General features: G+C 37.3%; 1 protein-coding gene across 2 annotated transcripts in view; it reads left to right on the forward strand.

Moving 5' to 3' along the window:
* The window catches only part of mio (GATOR complex protein mio), a 35,515-nt gene that overhangs the window by 1,291 nt on the left and 7,853 nt on the right, over positions 1–26,371 (forward strand). For both annotated transcript variants that reach the window (XM_083129186.1, XM_083129189.1), the window contains exons 2-13: positions 4,353–4,490; positions 6,604–6,801; positions 9,191–9,478; positions 10,494–10,686; positions 11,831–12,027; positions 12,878–13,062; positions 14,842–14,984; positions 16,522–16,638; positions 16,928–17,166; positions 20,807–20,937; positions 22,144–22,282; positions 23,807–23,945. In XM_083129186.1, coding sequence (XP_082985312.1) covers positions 4,373–4,490; positions 6,604–6,801; positions 9,191–9,478; positions 10,494–10,686; positions 11,831–12,027; positions 12,878–13,062; positions 14,842–14,984; positions 16,522–16,638; positions 16,928–17,166; positions 20,807–20,937; positions 22,144–22,282; positions 23,807–23,945 — 2,087 coding nt within the window. In that variant the 5' untranslated portion in view covers positions 4,353–4,372. The remainder of the gene's footprint in view (positions 1–4,352; positions 4,491–6,603; positions 6,802–9,190; positions 9,479–10,493; positions 10,687–11,830; positions 12,028–12,877; positions 13,063–14,841; positions 14,985–16,521; positions 16,639–16,927; positions 17,167–20,806; positions 20,938–22,143; positions 22,283–23,806; positions 23,946–26,371) is intronic.

A 26,371-nucleotide genomic window follows, 5' to 3' on the forward strand; every position in this document is an offset into this window, starting at 1 on the left:
TTCCATATCCGGAAAACGCCTGAAACTCGCTATTTATGTCACTTACAATATTCCTACTTACGTATTCTGCATTGAGAAACATTGCTGAAGGTGGCATTTTGCTTTTTTCACGGAAATAATCTATATTTTCGACGTATGAAGTAAGTTTTGTTCCTTTTGTTCCTTTCCCGCGCTAAATGGCGGTCACAGTTTCACTACCGTAGTCGGCATGCAGTGTTTCCACCATACTCCATCCAAAAATACCTACGTAGCCCCACAAACCTTTGATGCATAGCCCCACGAACCATTTCCGGTAAGGTTAGGTTAGGTTGGGTCATGTTTAGGTTAGAATAGTTAAAAATTGGTTTCGAAAAAAAAATGCGTAGCTCCACACACCATTGTCGCATAGCCCCACAAACCATTTGCGGAAACGTACCTTCTTCAGTTACAAAAACACATGTTTGGAAACACTGACCGAGATTACATCATCACACACAGGCAACAACTGGCTGGAAGGAAATGGATGCAACAGCTTTTGTGCATCGGTCATACATTTATATTGAAAAATACATGATTTACCGGCAAAATTCAATGAATGATGCGAGAGAACACGGTAAATGTCTGTTATATCGGAGACACATTAAAATCGGATATTTTGTGTTTCGGATGGTTTGTACTTACCAATTGTGTATTGTGGAACATAGTTGAAGGTGCCATTATGCTTTTTACACAAAAATAACTTCGATTTTTCACATTACGAGTAATTCTTTTGGTTATTTCTTTCATTGCGGAACATACAATATGGCATGCACAGCTGTGGATCATCGCACATCATGCTTGTGTTTTTTCGATTTGGAGTGGGTATGCAGTGTTTCCAACTTTCGTAACCAAAAAATACCTACTTTCATGTTCATTATGTCATCACAAACCATTGACGGATAGCCCCAAAAACCATTCACGATAGCCCCACAGACCATTTCTTGCAAGGTTAGGTTGGGTTAGGTTAGGTAAGCATAGTTAAAAAAAATCCGTAAAAAAAGGCACATTTGGAAACACTGGCGAGACCGCATGACTTTCGATGCTTGTGCCATCTGCAGGTACTTAATGGAAACAACGGCATAATGTTGTTGCTTTGCACAAAATGCAAGTTTATTATATCAAAACTGCTTATTTCTTATGCAGCATTCTATGGTGAGAAAATACCTCCACGAACTTTCAAAATGCTACAGAAACTCATTTCCATAAGAAGTTTCTTCTGTAAAAATGAAGAAATGTGTCTCTGATATAACAGACATTTACCGAGAACACTTCTCCGAACTTCCACAAGTCTAAAGAAACTGCATTCGGTAAGTAATTTCTCCTGTAAATTTTAAGAAATCCGTTTTCCGGAAACTGAAAGGAGCGAATTTACAATACTGGACCCCACCCCGATTTTTGTAATATTTCGCATACTCCCTAATGGAGGCTTCTTAATCACGAATTTGGAGTTGAAATTTGGGGGTCACGTGTAGAAATTGAGTGGTCCGCGATCAGAACAGAAACCCTGGATTTCTCCACGAAAGCAATGGTTGTTGCAATATTTTATGTTTTAGAATGAAATTTATATATTCCTGATATTACTACGACCCCAAATTTTAACTATGCTTCCCTAACCTAACCTTACCGTGAATGTTTTGGGGCTATCTGTGTGGTTTGTGGGGCTACCCATGCATGGTTCTACGACCCCAAATTTTAACTATGTTTGCCTAACCTAACCTTACCGAGAATGGTCCGTGGAGCTATCTGTGAATAGTTTGTGGGTCAATTGCGATCACGGACCGATAAAAAATGTTTGTTTCATAGCACTGTAACGGCAAAATTTCCTCACTCAATTTCGCTTATTTTGCAATTTCTACACATGACCCCCAAATTTTAACTTCAAATTCGTGATTGGGAGGCCTCAATTAGTGAGTATGCAAAATATTACAAAAATCGGGGAGGGGTCCGGTATTGTAATTTCTTACCAATAAAAATTACACTAGTACTTTTAGGTCCAAGTTTTTTTCTTCTCATAAGTTTTCTCTGCACTTTTTGCAAATTTTGGTAGATCAATCAAGGCAGATTGGCTTCTTGCAACAATGGCAGACATAAGGCATCTTCCTCTTCTTTTGTGGGTCACAGGTGGAACATGTTTTGCATTTTTCCAATCGCTCTCCAACCATTTCTGATCTTGGTTCTGCTACACCCAACACAAGGCGAATGGATCCACGAAGTTCGGAGGTCAAGTGGGTGTTGTTGTCTCGCTTTTCCATCTGTAGTGTCACCAACGACTTTGCAAGCATCTTCAAAAAATTAAAACGGCTCACTTGAGAACTGTCTTTGTAGGAGTTGTGAAGAACAAATTCATTCACCCCACTTATGTCCAAAATGTGGAAAAACAATGCCATTGGCCATCGTTGGGTATGCCGAGCAGTTGAATACTTGGCACACTTCTCATCTAAGGCGTCGACGCCACCTTTAGTTTGATTGTAGTCAGAAATTATTTCTGGTTTACCTGTTTCACCATCCTTGGATTCATCATGGTGTATAGACGAAATTATAATCATGGCCTTGGCCTTTTTTGGCACAAATGAAACTAGAGTTAGATCATGTGTAAATGCATACATTGCAAAACCAACTTCCTTGCTTCTAACCGGTAAGAATTCTTTTGGGATTTCACTTTTTTTTTTCTTCAATGTTCCCACATACGTTGGTCCTCTTGATTTCAAACATGTTGCTAACTCGATTGTGCTAAACCAATTGTTCGCGGTAACATTGCGGTTAGTCTGTTTAATTGGTTTCGTTAGCCTAATCACAGTCTGAGTTGGCTTTTGGAAATGTTTTCTTCTGGACTTAGATTTTGGCCATCTGAATCCATTCCCATATTAACATATGCATTGAACAGGTAACCATCAGTAAGGCACATGACTTTTAGCCCATACTTGCATGGTTTGTTCAGAATGTACATTTTAAATCTACATCTTTCATGAAATGCTACGAGCATTTCATCGATACATTCACATTCTCCAGTCTTGTACAATATTTGACAATTGTCAATAAATTTTGTAAAAATTTCTGACACTGGAGCTAAAGGATTGTTCTGCCTGCATTCAGCCCAGGTTGCAGAGTCAACGCACCTAAATATGGTACGTCCAGTATCATCCATGGCATAAAATGATTTGTAATCTTCTCTGTTAGATTTGAAAATAGCTGAGTAAAATAATAAACCAAAAAAAGTTTTTAGTTCACATAAATCAGCTTCATGCCAAACATTTGGATCATTTCCAGGCTTTTCTTTGTTTATTTTTTTCTAGGGACAACTAGACAGCGCTGCGATCTCCTACCCCACCCCTACGCATAAACAACAGAATAACAATAATCGCTAGCGGTCTGTGAGACCACACATGTGAAGTTAAGGGTTAAATTTTATTTTTGAAAGGAGAAATCACTTTCTTAGACTTGAAAATGAGGAGGTGATCACAATTTTCAATTTTTAGTTGATAACTTAATGTTAGTTTTAGACATCTAAGGGGGACCGCTTCTTCTACAGTCTCCTTTAAACTGCCCATGCTTCCTGCACAACCAGTGAAAATCTGTGTGTGTGTGTGCTTAAATTAACAGCATAAGAAATTATTTTCAAGAGAGACCAACCTGCCTGCATAACATACCAACTTTCCTCTGGATATCTGTTTACTTGGTCCTTTCTTTATGGTTTAGTTTAGTTTATTTGCATCCAAGGACTACCGGTGTGTACAAATTACAGTACATGGTAATATAGGACATGTCAATACTTACATTACAATAGGCTACAATACTACATTAATATATTTTACAAATACAAAATACATAGTCAAAAATTGTAAAAAATTGGGTCTTACTCTGGTATTATATCAAAATCACAAGAAAAATATAACATGAGAAGATATACATAGAACATTACAGCCTACTTGTAGGTGATACTAATTATCCACCTTCATTTGACATTTAAATTTACAAGAGTAATATGTGATTATACTACATTATATACATTTTGTCTTATGTAAAAGTCGCTTCCATGTATTCAGCTATAGAATAAAAAAAAGATGCTTCAGAAGCATTGATTTTATCTTGTGCTTGAATATCATCAATTTTGGTTCTTTCCTCACATCTTGTGGTAGTTTATTGTAGAGATCTATGGAAGAGTTTAAGGGACCTTTCTTACATAAGTTAATGGGGCAGTGTTTTATGTGATGTTTGTCTTTATTTCTTGTAAAAAAAATTATATTAATTGAGAGTTGGTAGATGTATCACAAGGCTACAGAAACTAGCAATGTGTACAAGATGTACACTAAATGTCAATGTTGTATAATTTTTAGGGTGAGCATTTGTCTTTGCCATGAGTGGAGTTCGATGGGAAGTACAATGGCTAACAGCATATCCTGACAAGTTCATAACATGGGGCACAGAAATATATTTGTATGAAGTAAGCAACCTTAAAAATGCTTTCCAATCAAGTAAGTATCTTTTATAAATAACAAAATAAAGTTGTTAGTTTGGTAGGATGTAATATTATAGATGCATACTTTGGTGACCTCGTAACCCCCCTCCCCTAATCTTCCTTTAGTAGTTTTTATGTGAACACCCAACTGCAAATCAATCTTACTAATTTGCTTTCAAACACAGATGAGAAATCCATGAAAAAATGCATTTATTTGAGTGTACTTGTAAGTTTTCGCTACTAGGAGTACTTTTTCGAGTGTTATTATTCCAACATTACGTGTTGTGTGAGCCAATCACACACAAAATGCAAGGTTCTAGACATGTGATTGGATTAAAATATTTTTCCTTAAATTATTTCAGAGAATTATGAAGTACTTTGTGGGTTCTGTAAACAAATGAAAAAAATGTGCGATGCTTTAAAAATGTAGCAAAGTGTGACTTCATTTGTACATGAAGGATATATTTTATGAAGGTGAAATGTGCAAATTATATGCATTCACAAACATTTAAACTTAATGCAATTACTTACTTACTTCTTCTTCCCCTTCATGCTGTTAGGCGTCGGGGTCTTTCAGCCATCTGCTGAAACTCTTCTTACCTTGTGCCATTCTCTTAACTTCCATTAATGTCTTCCCTCTTTTGGTAACCATCTCTGACAGGTATTGTTCCCATTCTATCCGAGGTCTTCCTCTCTCTCCTTCCTTCTGGTTTCGCTTCTATTACTTATTTTGGTTTTCTTTCTTCTCCCATTCTCATGACATGGCCATACCAGCCCAGTGATCTTCTCTCTATTATCTCTTCAATTGATTCTACTTGAAGCTGTTCCCTGATTTTAGTGTTCCTGATTCTATCTCGCCTGGTTTTTCCTATGACTCTTCTGAGGTATTTCATCTCTGTTGCTGTTAATTTACTTTTATGCTTATTTTGGAGCGTTAAGCTTTCTGTGCCATAGAGCATTGTTGGTTTAATAATGGTTTTATAAATCCTTAATGTAGTATTTTCTTGTATCTCCTTTTTTCCTACTATTGTATTATTTATTTGGTAATATATTTTATTTGTTTTTTGAACCCTGCTATTTATTTCTTCTTCTACTTTTCCATTGCCTGTTATATTGTTCCCAAATATTCATATCTATTCTTTTGTTTTAGCTGTTCTCCTTGCCATTTTATTTCCAATCTCTCTTCGTTTCCATGCTTTGATATATGCCAGAGGTGACCAACCTTTTTTGGTTTGAGGGCTAATTTAGATTTCAAGAATCACTGGCGGTCTACTTATCTCATTAGACCTAACAACGAGAGCTTAAAAAAGGAAGCAATGTACCAATACCATAAAAGTGACATTGATTATTTTATTTTATTTTATGTATTTATTTATTTATTTACTTATTTATTTATTATTATTATTTATTCAGTAAAAAAAATTGCACAACTGTTTTGTACTTTTCAGCAGTCAGTACACTTGTTTCCAGACACTTGACACTGAATTCCGCTAATAAGTTTAGCATTGTTCAGTCGTTCAATAACGAATTGTTGGTTACTCTGAACAGAGAAGGCAAAGAATATTTACATTTTTTTATGGTTAATTATTATGTGATTCAACAAAGAAAGAAATTAACTGTTACAACAAAGCTCTTTTTCTGATACAACAGTTGAAAATACAAATGTAAGTAATAAAATGTTTTGTGACTATGCATAATAAAATCCGTATATGACAGAGCACCACGGGCTACCTCTCGCGATGCATTGGTCGCCCCTGATATATGCATTACTTTACTCTTCTTTGGGTTCACTATCATTTCTCTATCTTGTATTGAGCTGGCCCTTTCTATTACTGTATTTTGTAGTTCCTGTTTAGTTGATGTTCTTAACAACATCAATAATTAATGCAATTAACAACAATAATAATTTCCAGATTGATTCACTTTGATATTTACATGAGTAGGGCCACTTTCCATGAAATGCCTCCATGACGTTTTTCATAACTTCACTGAAAGGCATGATTGGAAATCTAAAAAAAATATGAGTTAATTATTATTTATTATGCTTTACTAGGCAAAATTAAAACTATCGAATATAGTACATATGAACATATGATCCATTTTTGACAACTTACACATTTTTGTTTTAGATATCAGGATATCTGAAAATTTGTGTGCCACTCTGTTGGCAACAAATACCAACCACCACTATATCAAATGTGTGGATGTGTATCCGCATCCAAAACCGGATATTCTGTTGGCTGTTGGTCAGGCAAATGGAAAAGTTGCCCTCACATCCTTCAGTCCATCTGCTTACGATGCAGGGAGTCTCATTGGAAAGGAATTGGGTTAGTGTCTTTCTTGTAATTCTGTAATATGTTTTTTTGTTTCAACTTTTGTCCAGTTACATTACATTTGGTGCATGTTACAACTACATATAGGCAGGGTAGACAAAACTGAAAATAATTCAGGCACCAGTCTGTTATTCTCAGACAGCATGTTTTATTTTCAAATATGGGCTAAGAAAGCTATGGAATGTGATTTAAAACATTTAATTTATAATTAACAGTTGGGCTGAAAAGTTCGTAGGCTAACATAGTAAAAAATATTTTTTTGACAAAATTCGATTTTATTATTCAATATAGTTGCCTTCGAGGGCGATACAACGATTATAGCGGTCATACAATTTTTCGATGCCATTTTTATAGTACGATTTCTCTTTAGCCTCAAAATAGGCCTCAGTTTCGGCGATTACCTCTTCATCAGTGCTAAATTTCTTTCCAGCGAGCAGTCTTTTAAGGTCTGCAAACAGGAAAAAGTCACTGGGGGCCAGATCTGGAGAATATGGTGGATGGGGAAGCAATTCGTAGTCTAATTCATATAATTTTGCCATCGTTTTCATTGATTTGTGACACGGTGCATTGTCTTGATGAAACAGCACTTTTTTCTTCTTCAAATGGGGCCGTTTTTTCGTGATTTCATCCTTTAAACGCTCCAACAACGCTATGTAATAATCTCAGCTATGTCGATCAACTTCACTTTACGATCATTTAAAATTATTTTGTGGACTTTTTTGATGTTTTCGTCGGTAACAGCCTCTTTGGGGCGTCCACTGCATGCATAGTCTTCGATGCTCACTTCGCCTCGTTTAAATTTAACAAACCACTTCTCAACGGTTGATTTTCCTGGTGCAGAGTCCGAATAATGTTTATCAAGCCAAGACTTGGCTTCAACAGCATTTTTTTCGCCAAAAAGCAATGCTTTATTAACACACGAAATTCTTTTTTATCCATTTTTTCACAATAACAAAAGCTGCCTCACTCACAATGCTATATCTCACGAACTAATTATCCGGCAGCTGTGAAATTTATACACGTATCTTTTGAAGGTTAGTACTAAGTAAAAATCACATGGATTTAATTCTAGTAACGCCATCTATGAGTCAGCCTACGAACTTTTCAGCCCAACTGTTAACACAAGATTAGAGTAAAAGTAATTAATTCTTGCTCCGGACTGGCCTTCCTAAAAAAAGGCTCTACCGGTAACAGCATGAATAACTATGCAATACATTCTAATAGATGGCCGATTCTACCATATCGCTGCAGATTTAAAAACTTGGCTAGCAACAGTGCAAAAATTTATAACAGAATGAATATTATTCTTAATGAATTCTATACTTGACAAAGAAAACACACAACTATTAAAATAACACGTACTGTACTTGTTATTTGATGCTACTCATAATGGAAATTTTGACAAGCAAACTCAAATGCCCAGTGAAAAATTCCAGGTGCAATGGCAGCTGAACACCCTGTATATTTCTACTCCTGCATATAGGGAAGTAGGCACTAGTTGTAATGGTATGGTATTAGGCTCGGTCAGTAAATAATGAGGCAGAGGATATTACACCAAAACTATGGTAGTTAGAAATGGGTCGACGGGCCCGAGATAGAGGTGCAGGTGTGATGAAACTGATTCGCATGCGTTTTCCCCGCTAGATGGCATTATGTGTCGGGCAAGGTATGCACAAAGGCTGCTAACCGAGCAGCGGCCGTGTCCAGTCATTCCGTGTTTGGAAGCACGCAGATTCCCCTCCACACTAGTGCCGGCAAGGTCATGCTTTTGTTCTTGTTCGATCCCAAGGGACCGCTCCTCGTCGACTTCCTACAGCATGGAGCTACGGTCAATGCCCAGTGGTATTGTGAAACGTTAACGAAGCTCAGGAAGGCAATCAAATCGAAATGTCCTGGTCACCTTTCTCATGGTGTCGTCCTATTATACGACAACGCTAAACCACACAAAGCCAACACAACAAAGGAATGTCTGGAAAAAATTTAAGTGGAAAGTCCTGAGGCACCCCTCCTATAGTCCACATCTGTCCCCGCGTGAGTCCCACATCTTCGGTGAGCTCAAAAAACCACTGCGGGGACAACAATTTCAATCGGAAGATAACATCAAAGAGTACAAGCGCAATTGGTTCCAACAGCAGCCAAAGGAGTTCTACGAGCATGCCTTTTGCGACTGGTGTCAAATGGGATAAATGCCTAAACAGCAGCGGACAATACTTCTGAGGTTCGTTATGTAAGTATTGTGAAATATCCTCTGCCTCGTTATTTATTGACTGAGCCTCATAAAATGAATAGGAACCCTGTATGTGTAATTCCCCATGTGCTTGCATGTGTATAATAATAAATAAATAAGACAGAATTTGTATCCTGTTGCTTCTGTTTCTTTCAGCACCAAAACATGCTCGCCAATGCAATGTAGTGTCATGGAACCGCCTCGATTCGAATCTCCTTGCAGTCGGCCTGGATAAATACCGTGCCGATCATTCTGTTCTGCTGTGGGACATTACTAAGTATTCGCTGATAGAATCAAGGGGCTCCCACATGCCGGAAATAGTAAAGCCTATTGCAGAATTGGGCTTATCAGAAACTGCAAATTCTTTGGCTTGGTTTAACCACCAGGCAAAGACAATGGTGCTAGGAATGAACAACAAGCATTTGAAATTATTGGATCTGAGGGGTAAGTAATGCACGAAGCTTTAGTAAGCAGAATTCAATGTCGCAAAGACACTGTTGTGCTCTTTGTTATACCGTTTGTTCACTATTTAATACAATATGCAGCACATTCTATTATTACAAGTGTTGTTTTTACAAAGTTCTTGGGTCTCCCTGATGATGTAGTGGTAATGTTGTTGCCTTGTAATCAAGGGGTATCAGGTTCGACACCTGGTGGAGGCTCATGGTGATTCGGATCCCAATTAGCCTTTGTGTGTGAAGTAGACTTAAAACATCAACTCAAATTGTAGCCAAGCATGTGCTCAAGAAGTAAGCATGTGCTCCATTTTTGTATGAATAAAGTCCTTCCCACATTTAGTTTCCAAACTACTGACTTTTCATAGGTGTATCAATTTTTTTATTTGTATGATAAAATTTTCATAAGTTCTCAATGTGACCCCCTTTGGATGCCCGGCATATGTCCATATGGTAGGAGAATTCTTCCCATACAGATGCGAGCATGTCTGGAGTCACGGCCTGTTGATTTCCCTTTGCTCAGACAACCTGTGTCTTTGAACTGTTTGTACCAACGTCTAATACTCTGTGCGGTAGGAGGTTCAACACCACACCGTCGCCGAAATTCATGCTGCACTGTTGTAACAGATTCACACACTTCAAAGTGCAGTACGTTGTAACAGATTCACACACTTCAAATTGCAGTACACAGAAAGCTTTTTGTTGCGACGTCACCATCTTGCTTGAATCTGGTGAGAGCGTGCTACTGCTACCTGCCAGCAATCATGTGGAACTCACAAATATCTTCTTCCTAACAGTACATTGTTCGATGTGTGTTAGCGAACAGGTACTGAGTTTAATGACTTCAAAATCGGATGATTCTTTTTTAAACACTGTGTATTATATTATCCATTTATATACAACATAATTGTAATTTGAACTAGTAAAATGCATGTTTGTTTTATATTTTGTGTAGTTTTGTTGCTTAGAATATACATGTTAAAAAACACATACATTATTTCCAGATTCCACAAAGGCTGTGAACACTATACCAACAAAAGCAGTGTATGGAGTAACTGTTGACCCACACTGTGATCATTTTGTAGCCACATTTGTTGATCATCAGATATCAGTTTGGGACACAAGAAATTTTGAGAAGCCGATACTGACACTGATGCAAAATAAACCTGTTGTGAAAGTCCAGTGGTCACCCACGAGGTAAGGTATTGCCACATGATTTCAACAAAAATTCATAATCCCTTCATTTATGACTCCAAATTGAAAATGGAATTTTTTTAACTGGCTGTCTTCGCCTGACCTGCATCTGCAAGTTTATGAATAAGATGATGAGATTCATATGTGCGTAAAAATATCAGAATGTACATTACAACTTTAAAAAAAGTGGCTTAGAATGTATTGTACGTGCATTGTGAATAAAGTAGTGGCAACACTGTCAGAAAAAGGTGATAACACCATGCATCTGCTATTAGATGGTGAGCATTGTCAGTTGGGGGCCCATGTCGATGTGTGGAGTGCCAAAAGTGGTCGGTGCAGCGAGTTTTGTTGTGTATGTACGAAGTTGAAATGAGGACCATTTTGTTCACCATCCTAAAACATGTTTGCCAAGGTAAATCAGCGATTTTGGATCAAAATTCAGATTTGACCATGACAAAAATGCACGAGAATGTGGTCAATACTTGTATGAAGCCTGTAGCAATAGCTGATGGTTGCACATTGGTGACAATATCGAGAACCCAGCATGATGCAATTTTCTCATGTTCAGGTTTATCTAACTGATGCATTGCAACCTCCTAAAGAAATGCACTTTCCCATTGCAGTTTAATCCAAAATCTCTGTTTTACCTTGGCAAACATGTTTTAGGATGGTGAACAAAATGGTCCTCATTTCAATCTTCTACATACACAACAACACTCACTGCACTGACCACTTTTGGCACTCCACACATCGACATGGGCTCAAACTGGCATTGCTCACCCTTATATCACATGCACGGTGTTATTTATTTATTTTTATTTATGCTTTGCACTTCTACAGAGGATTGAAGCTCACCTTTTCCTGACAATGTTGCCACTACTTTATTTTCAACCCACATGTCATGTAAAAATAAACCTATTTCCCATCACAGATATCTAGATGACACTGAAAGGAGAGGAAAATTTGAAAGCAACTTGCCTAGCATCAGCCAAAGGTCCAGCCAAGCCTTAAAAGAAACGCATGTAATATTGTTAATCATCGGCCCAAATTTATATATAATCACCTGATACATTTCAGATATTTATGCTTAATAAAAGAAACAGGCTTGTAAATTCGTTTATGATTTTAAATGTTTATCTCGTTACAGGTGCAATTTGCTTGGATCTCTTCTTCGAGATAGTTTCACAATAGGCCTGCATGATATACAGCACACAGTGGTTGGGAATGATGAAGTGGAACCTTCAGTTATAGAACGAAATATACAGCCAGAGACTTCAAGCTATGTAACCTCATTCACTTGGCATCCAGAGCATGAAAATAGACTGCTGACTATTGCCTTAACAGGTAAAGTGGTTGTGTCAATATTAAGTGAATTATCTTTTAGTAGGGATGAACTTACATGAAAATTAAACTGATGTGGATCAAGTACTGATGTAGAATTTACTGATAATGGTAGCTTATGTTTTGACACACACTGGGGTAGCAGAGAACAGAAACTTAAGTGAGAAATGCAGCATCGATCAGGACTAGAATCCAGGTTCCTGACATATGGCATTTCTCTATCATTTGAACTACTCGGCCATCTTTGTTTTAAACTGGTTTTTTTTGTTGTTGTTTTTTTCACTTTGAAGTTCAACGCTTTATAGTTCACTTGGTAGAGTCATGCCAGAGAGTTAGGCTTGAGTCCTGGTTGAGCACACACACATACGTACATTATTTGATTGATTGATTGATTGAATTGCTTTATTTTACTTTGCTTCTTGTGCCACTTTTGGCTAATTTGATGAGGATGAGTGATGATGGTATGATGAAATTGATGAATGGACTCACAAATATTCATGCCCAGGCCAGGATACAAACCCGGGACCCCTGGCATCGTAGCACAATGTGCTAACCACTCTGCCACGGGGGTCGGCACATACATTATTTGCTTGTTTCTATCTATAACTTATATTCTACTGATCCGATAAGAAACAAATAAAACATTCCAAAAAATATTGTGTTTTGCCTAAATTTCAGGATGACAAGACCTTGTGAAAGTAGCATTTGGCATTTTTGTGAACTGTTTGAAAGATTGACCATAGGTACAGTATTTTTTTTTGTTTGTTTTTGTTGACTTTTTTTTCACATTACATAATAAATTTGAATCATTTGATGTGGTAATGAAGATTTGTGTATTATATGTATTTTGCAGGTTCCTTAACAGATTATGCAGTTTTTGACAGGATAACATTAAATTGGTTGCCAACAAGTAAAATTGTTTGGACATGTGGAAGGAGAACACTGAAGTATATTGACCAGAAGGACTCGGAGTACGGCTGCCTGGATGACATTTCTGTGAAAATGAAGAGGAGAGCCTTACTTGGCTATGGACTGAAAGTAAGTATAGTTGCATATTATCTGGTAGTGTATTAACCTTTAGTGAGCAATTGCCTCTTGTGGGCAAGCACTTTTCAAACTTGCTGCAAAGTGCAAAAAAAATCATAGATTGAGAATTAATTGTCATATGGATAGAAACACTTTTTTTCTCCAAAGTGGCAAGGTTTTTAGCAGAGGAATTTATACATTGTACCTCCCAATCATGCAACTTAAAAGAAGAAGAAAATCGAAATTATAAAAATAATAATTGATTTTCGGCTTCCTCCTATGGCCATCACAATGCACCAATTTATGAAAGTTTTGCTCGAATTTATTCAAGAATTACATCAGTATATTAAAATACCTGTTATGTTACCATAAAATGCACCCCCCCCCATAATATTGGTGTAAATTAAATGGAAATTTCAAACTTTGCATATAGCTGCCCCTCGTAGCAGAGTGGTTAGCACATCGTGCTACAATGCCAGGGGTCCTGGGTTCGAATCCCAGCCTGGGCATGGATGTTTGTGAGTGTCCATTCATCAATTTCATCATATCATCACTCATCTCCTTCTTCGCAAATTAGCCAAAAGTGGCACAAAAAGCGAAGTAAAATAAAGCAAATCAATCAATCAAACTGCTTAATTTCGAGGATAGGTAGACTGTGCAAGTGTTGTCTGTAATTTTTACATGAAAGACCAAATGGCCAGAAAATTATCAGCTGGTATCAGTAAATAAATTCCAGTGGATATCCATAATGATACCAAGGTCACTTGCAGAATATTTTTTTCTCGGGGGGGGGGGGGGGGGAGGGTCAGCAGTGCTCAAAGGGATGGGAAGCATGGGTGATGCTATCCCCAGTTAAGAAAATTCACATAAAGCATCCCTCCCACTAGGATAATTTGCATAGGCATCACCCTACCTACTGCATTTTATCTATACAAGCATCGAATTGAATTGCTGTTTTTAACTCCACTTTGTGCACAGATGGGCTAATCTGGACTGGATGTACAGTTTGAAGTGAGATGCAAACCACTGTGCAATGTGCCTCCATCAGGTATTGAACCTGAAGCCCCTTGATTAGAAGGTGACGACGTTACCACTACATTACCAGGGAGGCCCCAATGCAAGCATTCCCCACCTTGTCCCCAATCTGGGCAAACAGCCCCTCCCCAGGCTGGGAAAATTTTCTCTTTTTAAGTACAAAGAAGGGGGGAGTATGATTTCACATCTTGCCTTCAATCATAAAAAAAAATCATACTTTACCTTTTGTTATTGTTTCTTGTTTTACAAATCATAAAATTGAAATGGACTTTAAAATACCATGATGATGATCTCAAATTCAGACTTGAACATACTTTAATTAGAAACTGGATCTGACCTCTTCCTTTCCATACACATCTATCACTTTGTTGGTGAACATTTCTGTCTTTTTCTTTTCACGATGCACAGAGACCACTTATTCTGCTGTCTTTCATGACACCCCTCATCCATGTTTGCACGCTACAATTTCACCATTCAAATTTTGTGAAGTTTCTCCTGATATTTCAGGAGGGGGCAAGTACCCCCTCTGCAGGCACTCTTGCTGATACAACTGACACATCAGCATCATCTCAATCCTAGTAAAATATTATTGCATACAACAATTTTTCTCAGTGTTCACTATTGGGTTACATTATGCAAATAAACTGTAAATTATTTTGTCATTACTGTGGAAGAAATTTTTTTTTTTGTTTTTTGTTTTTTGTTTATCTGAATTGATAAGACATCATGGTAATATTTCCTAAAATACCTTTACAGCAGCAATTGACTGTGAATGGCGACTTGGCAGAAGATGAAACCCTCGCAAATTTGTGGTACTGGCTTTCCACTAGCAGAATGCTGGTGGATGATGGAAGTGTGAAGGGAGTAAGTGTAGCAGCCTGCAAGCATCCGGGCGTAAGGTAATTGTGCTTTAATTTGCCTAAATTGTGGTTACGTGTAATTGTCAGGGTATCTGCAAAAGGTCTGACTCATTTTAAACGTGGATAAAACAGAAAAGAATGAAGATGTAACGATTCTACAGGGTGGCTACTCACCAGGAATTTCGGGAATTATGCGTGAATTATTGGCTCCGGGAATTATGCTTGAATTCTGCTTGAATTTTTCTCTGTAGATGGTGAAAAATTGCAATTTTTATTAATCCAAATCTGATTGAAGCTATACATATTTATAAATTTCTGAGGCAAGTTTTTCACAGTTCAGCATTTATTTTTATCGAGGAAGGAAAAGAAAGGTGTGTGTAAAATAAAACCGATTCTCTCAATCAGTTTATTTTGTTAGTGTCCTTTGTAGAACAGTCTATCTGCCAGACAGAAGATTATGGTAAGATAAGATATCTTCAAATTGATTAGGGACATTTGAATTTGAGATCCTCATACAATTAGCAATTTTTCGTAGACTAATGTATCCCGTAACATTTGTGACTCATTTTTGTAGATGTATTTTGAGTCGGAGTATGTGAAATGACATATGTAAACTCCGCACCTTAAATTATATATTATGTATGTATATGTACTCTTTAATTTAATTAAATTGGAATTTTTGGATACATTGGAATCTCATAGACTCTTTTTGTTCTTTAATATACCTGTGTGTGTGGTTGGTGAGAGGCGCTAATGTGTAAGGTTGAAATAGAGAAAACATCTGCTTGGAGCCTTGAATTTTTGGAAAGTTCGCCTTGAAAACCGGGAATTATACTTGAATTTTATCATGGTCCTAGAGTGGCCAGCCTGTTCTAATAGCATAGATGTATAAACAGGCTCAAAAGAGTATTTTTGGCTTTTGTTGGTACACTTGTTCATGTGCTCCATTTGCCGCACGGAGAATATCAAGGTGAAAGTTTATTTCTTTCCAGGTTTGAGTGAGATTTCCAACATCCACAGTGGCTATAGCTCTTTCTTATTCTGGCTTTAAGTTTATCAATGTGTCTCACTCGCATATATAAACAATGTCTTTCACATACCCTCAGGGGGAATAAAATCTTCGTGGACATGCTCATCATGATCATGGCTTGTGCTGAGACATCTGGGACTCTTCTTAACTTAGCACACTTCATGTTTCTAACAACTCCCTTTTCCAAGCTATGTTACTGTTTCTAGGAGGAGGATCTTTCTGTTAATGTGTTCTGAAGTTTCTCTGAGTTTGAGTCACTGATGGTGTTTCAATAATCCAGCACACAGTTTGAGCTCTCCCTTGTGGAGGCGGTATTTGCTTCAACTACAGAACTGCAAACCATCCATGAACACGTTCATGACCTAGAAACACAGAAAGAAACTACAAGTGCCTTTGTATCTACATTATTTTCTGTTTTATTCACAGTTAAAATGTGTAGGCACTCTGTATTTTTGTGGGTGAGAAGGTTAGAAAGTTTATATGTATTTGTTGTAACTTTAAAACTTTTCATTTTTATGGATAAAATAATTAGCTCAATGATTGCAGATCTGTTCTTCGACTGGATGTTGCCAACCACAATGGTGTAAGCCTCAGGTCTGAAGTTGCATGTGTTGTGTGGCCAGATCTTCTTCCAGGGCATGCATCAGCTATCAGAGTGTACAGGTTAGTCAGCTGTAATGATTTATCATATTTTAATTTAGAATTTGCACAATTTAATGCACATACTCTCAGAACTTTTATCTGTTTCATACAGATTCATGTTATATTTTTTCTTTCTTCTCCTTGTTGGAGGGGATGTGTCCCCCTTGACCCCCTGCTAATGATGCCATGGGTTCAAGTACAATTATTTTCCTGTTGTGTTTGTTAATAAAGTTATTATAAACAAATATGTATTCTTAATATTCTTGGCACAAGGTGTAAGCTGTGCTTTAATTAACATTAATTATTCCAGGTGCGAGGAGAGAGAGAGAGCACTTCAGCTTTGTGGATGGAAATTCGACAAGGATGGCTCCGCACTTTACAACTTCCTAGATAAACTTGTTGAATATGAAAAATATGCCAAAGCAGCAGCAATTGCCGTATTTAATTTGAAAATAAGGAAGGCAATAGAAATACTTAACAGAGGCTCCATTCTGCATGACAATATAAAAAGGGACTCCAATCTTAATATTGTTGCAATGGCATTATCAGGTATGTGTACCAAGTATCAAGATTTATTCTTATTATATTATGAAAACTTTCCAATAGATGTTGGTAAATGTATGTATTCCAGTTAATATCTTATTGAGCCTGCTGGCCCCTGTGGCAGAGTGGTTAGCACATCACGCTAAGATGCCAGAGGTCCCGGGTTCGAATCCCGGTCTGGGCATGGATGTTTGTGAATGTCTATTCATCAATTTCATCATGTCATCACTCATCCCCATCTTCACAATTAGCAAAAAGTGGCAGGAAAGTGAAGTAAAATATAAACCAAAGAAAAGATGCGGTGCGCATACTCGACCCCCTCCAGCCATGCTGGAAACAGGAACTGCACCACATCGAGCAGCATGGCCCAGCCCCCCCCCCCCCCCCAACACCACCTGGCAGCACCACCCGACAACAGGAAGCAAAAAAAACAGCAGACGACGCAAACCAGGATACACATGCCAGCGCTGCCGAATGGGAGAAATGGCAACTACCGCTGCTCGGGAACAAGCAGTGATGCGGTACCATATCCACTTCAGATGCCGTATCCTTAGTGAATGAAGACAGAGGGTCTTCGAAATTAATAGGATTTAACCATTAAATTGTGCAATGCGGAAATACGAAATTTCAAAATTTCACGTAAGTAATTTTAAACCGTGTTTACCGCATCTATCATAAAATAAAACGAATTAGTTAATGGCATCAGTAAATGTCACATCAGTTCATCCATAACATGGAATTATGTGAATTGATTTGTTAACTAACTGATACTGATAAAAGTACTGATTAAGTATGGATTTTGATTTTTGTAAATAAACTCCAAATTTCAAGTTTAAAGAGTTAAAGTTGCATCATTTCATGACACAAGAAAGTACACCTAAACACTTTATAAGATTGTCAAATATAAAAATTGCATTTCGTGGTCCTGTCAAAATAAAACAAAAAATTAATATCCAGGACCTCTATCAACATTAGAGTAATTCATCACATTTATAGAAAGTAAATCTGTACGCTTTGGCATGTGTTCCTATTGTGGCATGAACAATTTCAGTTTCAAGCAAAAGTTCTCTACAGGAAGTCTTACAGGTTGGAAGAAAAGAAAATACTGTATGTTGAAGTTCACTATTTTTTTTTCAGTAAAGGTAGTGAAATGCTTTTGCTTGCTATTCCTTTCTTAAATATCTATTTCTAGATGCAATAGTTATCTATTAAAAACAACATAAAGAAATTGAATGTGGGACACCCTGTATTTAGTTTTCACACATACATATGTACCAGTGGCGTGCGGTGACATTTAGACCAGGGTACGCAACATGGTCGCACTGAAGGGAGGGGTCAGACCCCCCCCCCCCCAGTCCATCGTGTTATACAGAAAATTACTTTTTTCGAAATTTTGTAATCGAAAATTTATCATCCTTGCATAATTTTCAAATAACAGGAATAACTTTTTGGAACGGCATAGCAGCATTTATCACTCCTTGCACCCTTTTGTAAGACCTTGATTCATCCCGCACAAAAGTTGTTGCTTGAGAATAAAGAATCACACCATATTTTAATTATTTTTTTTACGAGGGTCATGTCCTGAAGATTAAGGGGAGCAGAAATTTATTTATTTATTTATTTATTTAATAAAATAGGATGTCAATTATTGAAGCATTAACGAGAAAACTAAGGAATCTCTGATATAATCTTAAACGCTACCAGAGAGATCCAAATGTAACGAGGTAAGATATATGTATGATCTTTTATATTTATATTCGCAAATACGTAAATTCTGATGTAGCTACGTACAGTCCACCAATTGACTTCGATTAATTCCTACATGCAGCGCAATTAACATTGAACGCGAACGAACTGACATAATGATTTTTCGTGCTTTCGTATAGCATGTGATAAATTTGATAAATGTCAGTATCCTCCGTATCCTCTACTATTTGACACACCTTTCTCAGAGGAAACCAACGAACAAGGCCAACAAATAAAGTTTCCGCTTTTTCTACTGCCAGTCAATTGTATAGTTCTATTTTTTTAAATTCTTTTTTCTGAAAATGTGTAACATACTGCTTACCATCATTCATAACTCCTGCTTGAAACAAGTCCTGAAAATCAGGAACACACACACACACCTACCATTTCGGATCGTTTGCACTTTTATTATTATTATGCCGAAAATCCCATCTCCAGAATGTCATCAATAACTCTCGAATCCCCCCCCTCCCCATTCACTAAACCGAGAAACAAGCAAATAATATAAACGAAACACTTGCTGCAAATTTCACACCACAGAAGAAAGTAAAAGTCAACCTCCCACGGTAACAAACAAGTGTCTGTCGCCCCGAAAACAGCACGTTCTTGTGGATGAATGGCTCGGAGTTGCCGGTCTATGAAATATTTTGTAGAAAAATGATAATAACGCTCACGAGAAAAATGCGTCAGCATACAATGGTATTCATCCCAGCACAGTTCAAGAGCTAAAAGAGAAATGTTGGGCACAATATACCATCCATATACATTACATTTTTAAATGTCTTGGAGGGGGGAGGGGAGTGGCTCATTATCGAATCCCATAGTAGCATTGTGTTTACTTATGTTTTTCGTTTTTCTATTCATTCATATTGTCGGGTCAATAGTCAACTCAACACCCATCCTCATCAACTTATAGGCTGAAATGCAAATGAACTTAAATAAAATGTTGATCTCTGGAATGGGATAAACAGATACTCTCATACTCTGAGTAATGTGTAAATTTGCAAATTGTTCACATAATTTCCCCCTGAGACAATGACGCCGCCAAAAAGGGGTTCACGCGCAAAAGTTAATACTCAGTCGGTCAGTCCATTCTGCTATCCTCGTTTCCCTAACGCAAAAACCTTGCTAGTGTAATTTTAACCTCGCATAAATATTTTACATCTTATAGTTTACGCGAATATTCTACCACAAAATATCCTTGCCCTCCTCTTAGCAATCTTTTTTTTTATTGCAATCGAGCACAGTGATCTATCTATCTACGCGTGACTGCTAAATGTGAGTAAGCTAAACATTCCAGAAAGAAATATATGTTGACTACTGCCAACACTGCAAACGCTGCCCAAATCCTTGGTACCCTGGCTTCCCAGACCTCTGTGCTTTGAACAGGGAAACGCAGGATGAGGCGAGAGCGGGCAGACCCAAACATATGGTCGGGGCTGATCTGAGCCAATGGGGCTGCCTTCCGAATTTCTAGGGTACTCAAGAGAAGCGGCTGCGTTTGCTCGTGGAAATCGGCAGAAACGCGGATCGGGTCACCATGGGATCGGGTGGTTCGCCGAAGGCACATCGGGATCGTTCGGGACTGCGTCCAGGAAGGCCAGATGGTGCAGACGACACAAGGCAGTCCGTAGCGTGTTCGTGCGGAAATCTGAATTTCTTGCAGTGGAAGTTCGGAACGATAATTTTCATGTTCAGGGAAGGCAAATAAAATATTTATTATTTTCTTATTGTGTTGTGGGTACGCATTGCGTACTTTGCGTATCCAGAATGCACGCCGCTGATATGTACTACCCTTAATGTTTTGTTTTTTTTATTATTGGGATTGTTCTTCATCTGTAATTATTAGTCTGCATCTCTTTTGATTTAATAAATTGACCATTATTTTTCTTTTTCTTAGGTTTCTCTGATGACAAGAACAGTATATGGAGGGAAATGTGCTTGACATCCAGAACTCAACTGAGTGATCCTTATCTCAGGGCAATGTTTGCATTCCTTACAGCAGATGAAGATAATTATGAAAATGTTCTAGTAAGTATGACTTGCTATACATAAGCATATAACTGAGTTAAACCTTTTTTTTATTAGAAATTTGTATGTAACTTTATGAAGGCAACCCAATGAAATTTGGGTATAGTGTTTGTTTGTTTTTTTATCATCTCTTATTGGTACAGCGTTGGTACATAAAATTGCTATGAATTTTGGTCTTAACATTTTGATGAATTATTGAAAAGATGAGGCCAACTTTCACAGCATGCTACAATGCCAGGGGTCCCAGATTCGAATCCCAGCTTGGGCATGAGTGTCCCTTCATCAATTTCATCATATCATCACTTATCCTCAGACTCTCCCCAATGACATAGTGGTAATGTCGTCACCTTGTAATCAAGGGGTCCCGGGTTCGATACCTGGTGGAGGAACATTCCACAGTGGTTCGGATCCCACTTTAAACTGTAGGTCCAGTCTCGATTAGCCTTGCTGCACATAAAGTGCACTTAAAACAACAAATCAATCAATCAGTCATTCATCCTCATCTCCATGATAAGCAAAAAGTGGCAGAAAAGCAAAGTTAAATGAACCAAACCAATCAATCAATTGAAAAGATGGAAAGAGACTGGGGGATCCCATAAAGTTTTCACTTTTGGACAAGCTGTATAATAAATTCATAAGCAGGTGATGTATTTTATCTTTACGTTGTTTAGAACAATAGGGGTGATGTGACCCTTTGTGAAGGCATCCAGATGTCAATTTCACTTCCAAGTAGTACACCCTGGACTACATTTTGCAGGCTAACGAGGGTCTGGTGTCTTGACTCCCAGCCAGTATAAGCCTTTGTGATGCTCATGTATTCATGTGTTTGTTATTGTTCTTTCACCAATTTAATTGCATCACCTTTGTTATTGTTCTTTCACCAATTTAATTGCATCGCCTTTGTTATTGTTCTTTCACCAATTTAATTGCATTGCCTTTGTTATTGTTCTTTCACCAATTTAATTGCATTGCCTTTGTTATTGTTCTTTCACCAATTTAATTGCATCGCCTTTGTTATTGTTCTTTCACCAATTTAATTGCATCGCCTTTGTTATTGTTCTTTCACCAATTTAATTGCATCACCTTTCATCCTGAACTTCACGATTATCCGAAAGTGGCAGAAAAGCCTGCGAAAATGTGGAACTGAATACAGTACTCTTTATGCATAATGGAAAACCCACATTAACTATTTCCTTTTTATTTCAGAGTGAGGAGGGAATGGCTGTTGATGACAGAGTAGCTTTTGCTTGCACTTTCCTGTCCGATAACAAGTTGGTTGACTACTTGGAGAAACTCACTGCAAAATTAACAGAAGAAGGCAATTTATCTGGAATGTTATTAACAGGTAAAGTTCTTATCAAGTTGTTCCCAAATATTTCATGCAACATTTGTGCATGTGTACTGAAAGATATGATGTTATATTTTTATGAAGCATTGATTCTACAGAACATCATCATATTTCTTGAAAGTTGTATAAAATGTGTCTGGAGTAGACAGTGGTTCAAGGGTGAGCAGTGTGCCCGAAAAATCACATAACTTGATTTGGCCAACTGGCATTGTTCAGTCCCCTCCCCCTCACTTTTTGTCTCGCATTATGCTAAAACTTATACCAAAGGAGAAAGTAAATTGTCCTTGTCCCTACCCAGTTTTGGTACCTTGCCCCCCCCCCCCCCCACAAAAAAAATTGGAATGCAATTGCCGACACAGGTCCAGGTTTATCAGGGCAGTTCACACAGTTGCGAATGGTAAGTTGTAATGTAAGTTTTATCACTCATATTGAAGAATGAAGTTGCAGCACTTATGAATGGATAAAAGAGTTGAGAAACAAAGTAACCTCTGCTGCTATGCACAGTCTCACAAAGGCAGTGGCAAAATTGGCGCAGTGGTTTCCTGCGAAAAATAACTCTGCACGACTGCAAACAAAGTGCCGAAATGCATCACCTGCGTATCACAAGACAACATGATCACGCCGATCGGTGGCATCAGCAGCGAACGTGTTAATAAAAGGCAGTTGTGCTGGATAATCAATCATGAGGTGAATCAAGTAAAATTGTCTCTGAAATGATATAGCAATAATAATAATAATAGTAATTCATAATAAAATTTTGTTTTTATTAGTTTATAATAGTTATTATTTTAAAACAATAATAATTATCTTATTTTCTCTAGTACTATTGTTTTATCAAAGGACCGACTACCCCTACAAAAATTTCTGGCGGTCCATGTTTCTGACCAGCAGGGTTAAGTCACTTTAGAAGTATCAAAATATTTCCCTGAAAAATAAATACCTGAAGAACAGTGAATACATAGCTCAGAAAAAGTTATTTTTTTCATATTTGTAAACATGTTTCAATTATTATCAAACAAAATACCATCACTAGGGGCATGCATATTTTGTTTTTGATGAAAACACGAAATATGAAATAACACATTGTAATGTTAATTTTTAATGTTTTTGAAAGGTGTGAGGTGCATTTTCCTACCCTGTTTTGTCACGAAATTATGCAAAATGCGAAATAGACTCTTAAACACGAAATTTTGAGTTTATTCACCGATGCGACACTTTCTGAAGTTTGAATCATCCTGCAAGTTAGGCAATTCACGGAAAATTTAATAATTCTGCTGTAAATATTTGAGAAGCAAGAATGGACCCCTTTATACAGGAATAAATTTAATACTCTGGTAATACATAAATGTGCTATTGGAAGGGTTATGTTTATTTTGTTTGTAATCAAGGGGTACCTATGACACCAAAATTTTATTTTATTTACCGCTTTTGAATCCAAAATTGACTGTTTTTGTACCGAAATTTTGCTATTTTATTTACCAAAAATATGTGTCTCTAACGATCATGCATTTCTTCTTGTAGGCAGCAGTAAGGAAGGAATTGATCTTCTGCAGAAGTACTTGGACTACACAAGCGACGTGCAGAGTGTCAGTGTCCTTGCCATAACAGCATTTTCTACTGAGCTGATTAAGGACCCAAGGGTTCAGCAGTGGCTAGAAAGGTAGGGAAATATTTAGTCATGAGTACAAGGCCTTGCACTCATTGGAATGTCCAAGTCAGTCATGGGTTGGGGAGGGGGAAGGGGCATCTTTTAGGGACATAAAACTGATACCTTTAGGGAGCTTTCAGACTGAAGCGACAAACGACAGGCAACAAGCAACATGGGGTTTTCAGACGAAAGCGACAAGCAACATGGGCCTTTTTAGTCTAAAGCAAAACAATGCACGGTTCATCCAACATTTTTTTTAGGTATTTTTAGCCATACCTAGCTAACTTTTTAAGTAAATTGCTGTAACTGTAACAGTTACTTTTTCTTGCAATCGAAGTAATGCTATCAACAGTTACTTTACGATAACTCGTTAACTTGAAAATTTGCAATGTGAGGGACACATGTTGCCAACTATGTGTTTTCTGTGGATGCCAAAGTGAAATTATTTTCGTGGAATCACCTAAGGCAAGGAAGCTCGGCTTCATTGCATGGTAAATTTAGAACATCCACGTAACTCATTCTTCTATTATGTACAAGAGAAAACATGTAAGTCTTCATGTATTTATTTTATTACAATTGAAGGGATCAGGTGTAAAACTTGGTAAGTGGCATTTTGGTCATTTCTGAGTTCATTAAGAAAAAAAGTTATTAGAAGCTATACTGTAGATAAATTGTTTTCGTGCTGTGTTTACCAATTTCAGAAGGCTTCACTGAGTCCAATGCAAATTGTATGATGGCAATTTCACTCAAAAATTGAAGGATGACACATTTTACTTTGTAACTTAAAAATGACCAAAATGTCACTTACCATGTTTTACACCCGAGCTCTTCAATGAATGATCTTTGATTGTGTATAATAATTTGTGCAAGAAAATTCCCAGCAGAAAGTAATTGTAAAAGTAAACTTACATGTACTTTTCAAGTATCAGTAACTCTGAGTAGGGTCAATCCATATGAAGTCATACAACCTAGTTGCTTGACCATTTTTAAAAAAGTTTATTTTTTGTGTGGTGTGAGCCTCGTATGTTGACAGTTCAGAACCACTGTTATTTTATTTTTACTATCACCGATTTGAAGATGGCGGACATTTTTTTATCATGGCACGCGTCATTTTCTCCATTCGTAAGCATCAGCACCAACTTTTTTTTCTCAGCTCTGGCAAGTCCTACGACAATGAGACAAAATCTGTAATGTTAAGCACATTACAGGCTACAATTATATTTCTGTGTAATTTTCTAAATATTATTCCTTCATAATAAATTTTAAGGTTAAAATTGTGTATTTTAATCGCTCAAAATGACATTTTCGGACATTTTTTTGGGGGGGAAGGCAGTTTGCTTGACACTTGAATTTTTTTGTGCAAGTACCTATGTACCAATAGTGTGTGTCAAAATTATTTGAAGCTTGAGACTTTAATCCTTTTATTTTCTACAGGGTTATAAACATGTACTTTTTGTTAAAAAATTCCAAGTTCAGGGTTAAATATCTCTGGTGAGCAGTTGTTTAAAAATCTGAAATTTGTACACAATACAGTACTTTATGATAAGTAACTTCAGTAAAAATTTTGAGTTCGAGATTCAATCGGTTTAAGAGATACAAAACTCGTGAAAAATTCAATATTTTGCATTAAATATGGCATGCCTAATTTAATTTCTTATTAACATTTTGTGTTAAAATTCTGCAAATTGTAATTTGGAATGTCAATCAACAACATTACAATCCTGAAATGGATCTACAATAAAGTATATATACGAGGGCATGCTGAAAAGTAAAGCTTCCTACGTTTTTATTTTCTTTGTTACCTTGTAAACGCATTTTGAGCAACCATACATTGCACTTATAAGACTTTCCCGCTTCTCCATTGAAGGTTTCAAACTTCTATTGCCAGGGGGTGCCGAACTATTGCGAGGAAAATGGCAGCATGTAACCATGCAATGTTGGTGAAGCACCTGAAGTAGCGTGCAGTGATCGAGTTTCTAACCACAGAAAATGTGCTACAAATTGACATTCATCTGAGACTGAATACATATTATGGGGATGAATGTGTAGACATCAGTACTGTGCGATCTTGGTCTGTTCATGTTCGCAAAGAAAACCCAAGCTGAACACGATTCCGATGACCTCCATCAGTTGCAGTTCGTGGCCTTTCACTCCATTCTCTCACATAGCTGAGATTTCTTCAGCTGGGGTTTTCTTTAAGATCATGATAAACTCAAGATCGCAAAGTGCTGATGTCTGTCTACACATTCATCCCCATAATATGTATTCAGTCTCAGATGAATGTCAATTTGTAGCACATTTTCTGTGGTTAGAAACTCGATCACTGCACGCTACTTCAGGCGCTTCACCAACATTGCATGGTTACATGCTGCCATTTTCCTCGCAATAGTTCGGCACCCCCTGACAATAGAAGTTTGAAACCTTCAATGGAGAAGCGG

The sequence above is a fragment of the Lepisma saccharinum genome, chromosome 1 (genome assembly GCF_977018435.1).
Source record: "Lepisma saccharinum chromosome 1, izLepSacc3.1, whole genome shotgun sequence".
NCBI lineage: Eukaryota > Metazoa > Arthropoda > Insecta > Zygentoma > Lepismatidae > Lepisma > Lepisma saccharinum.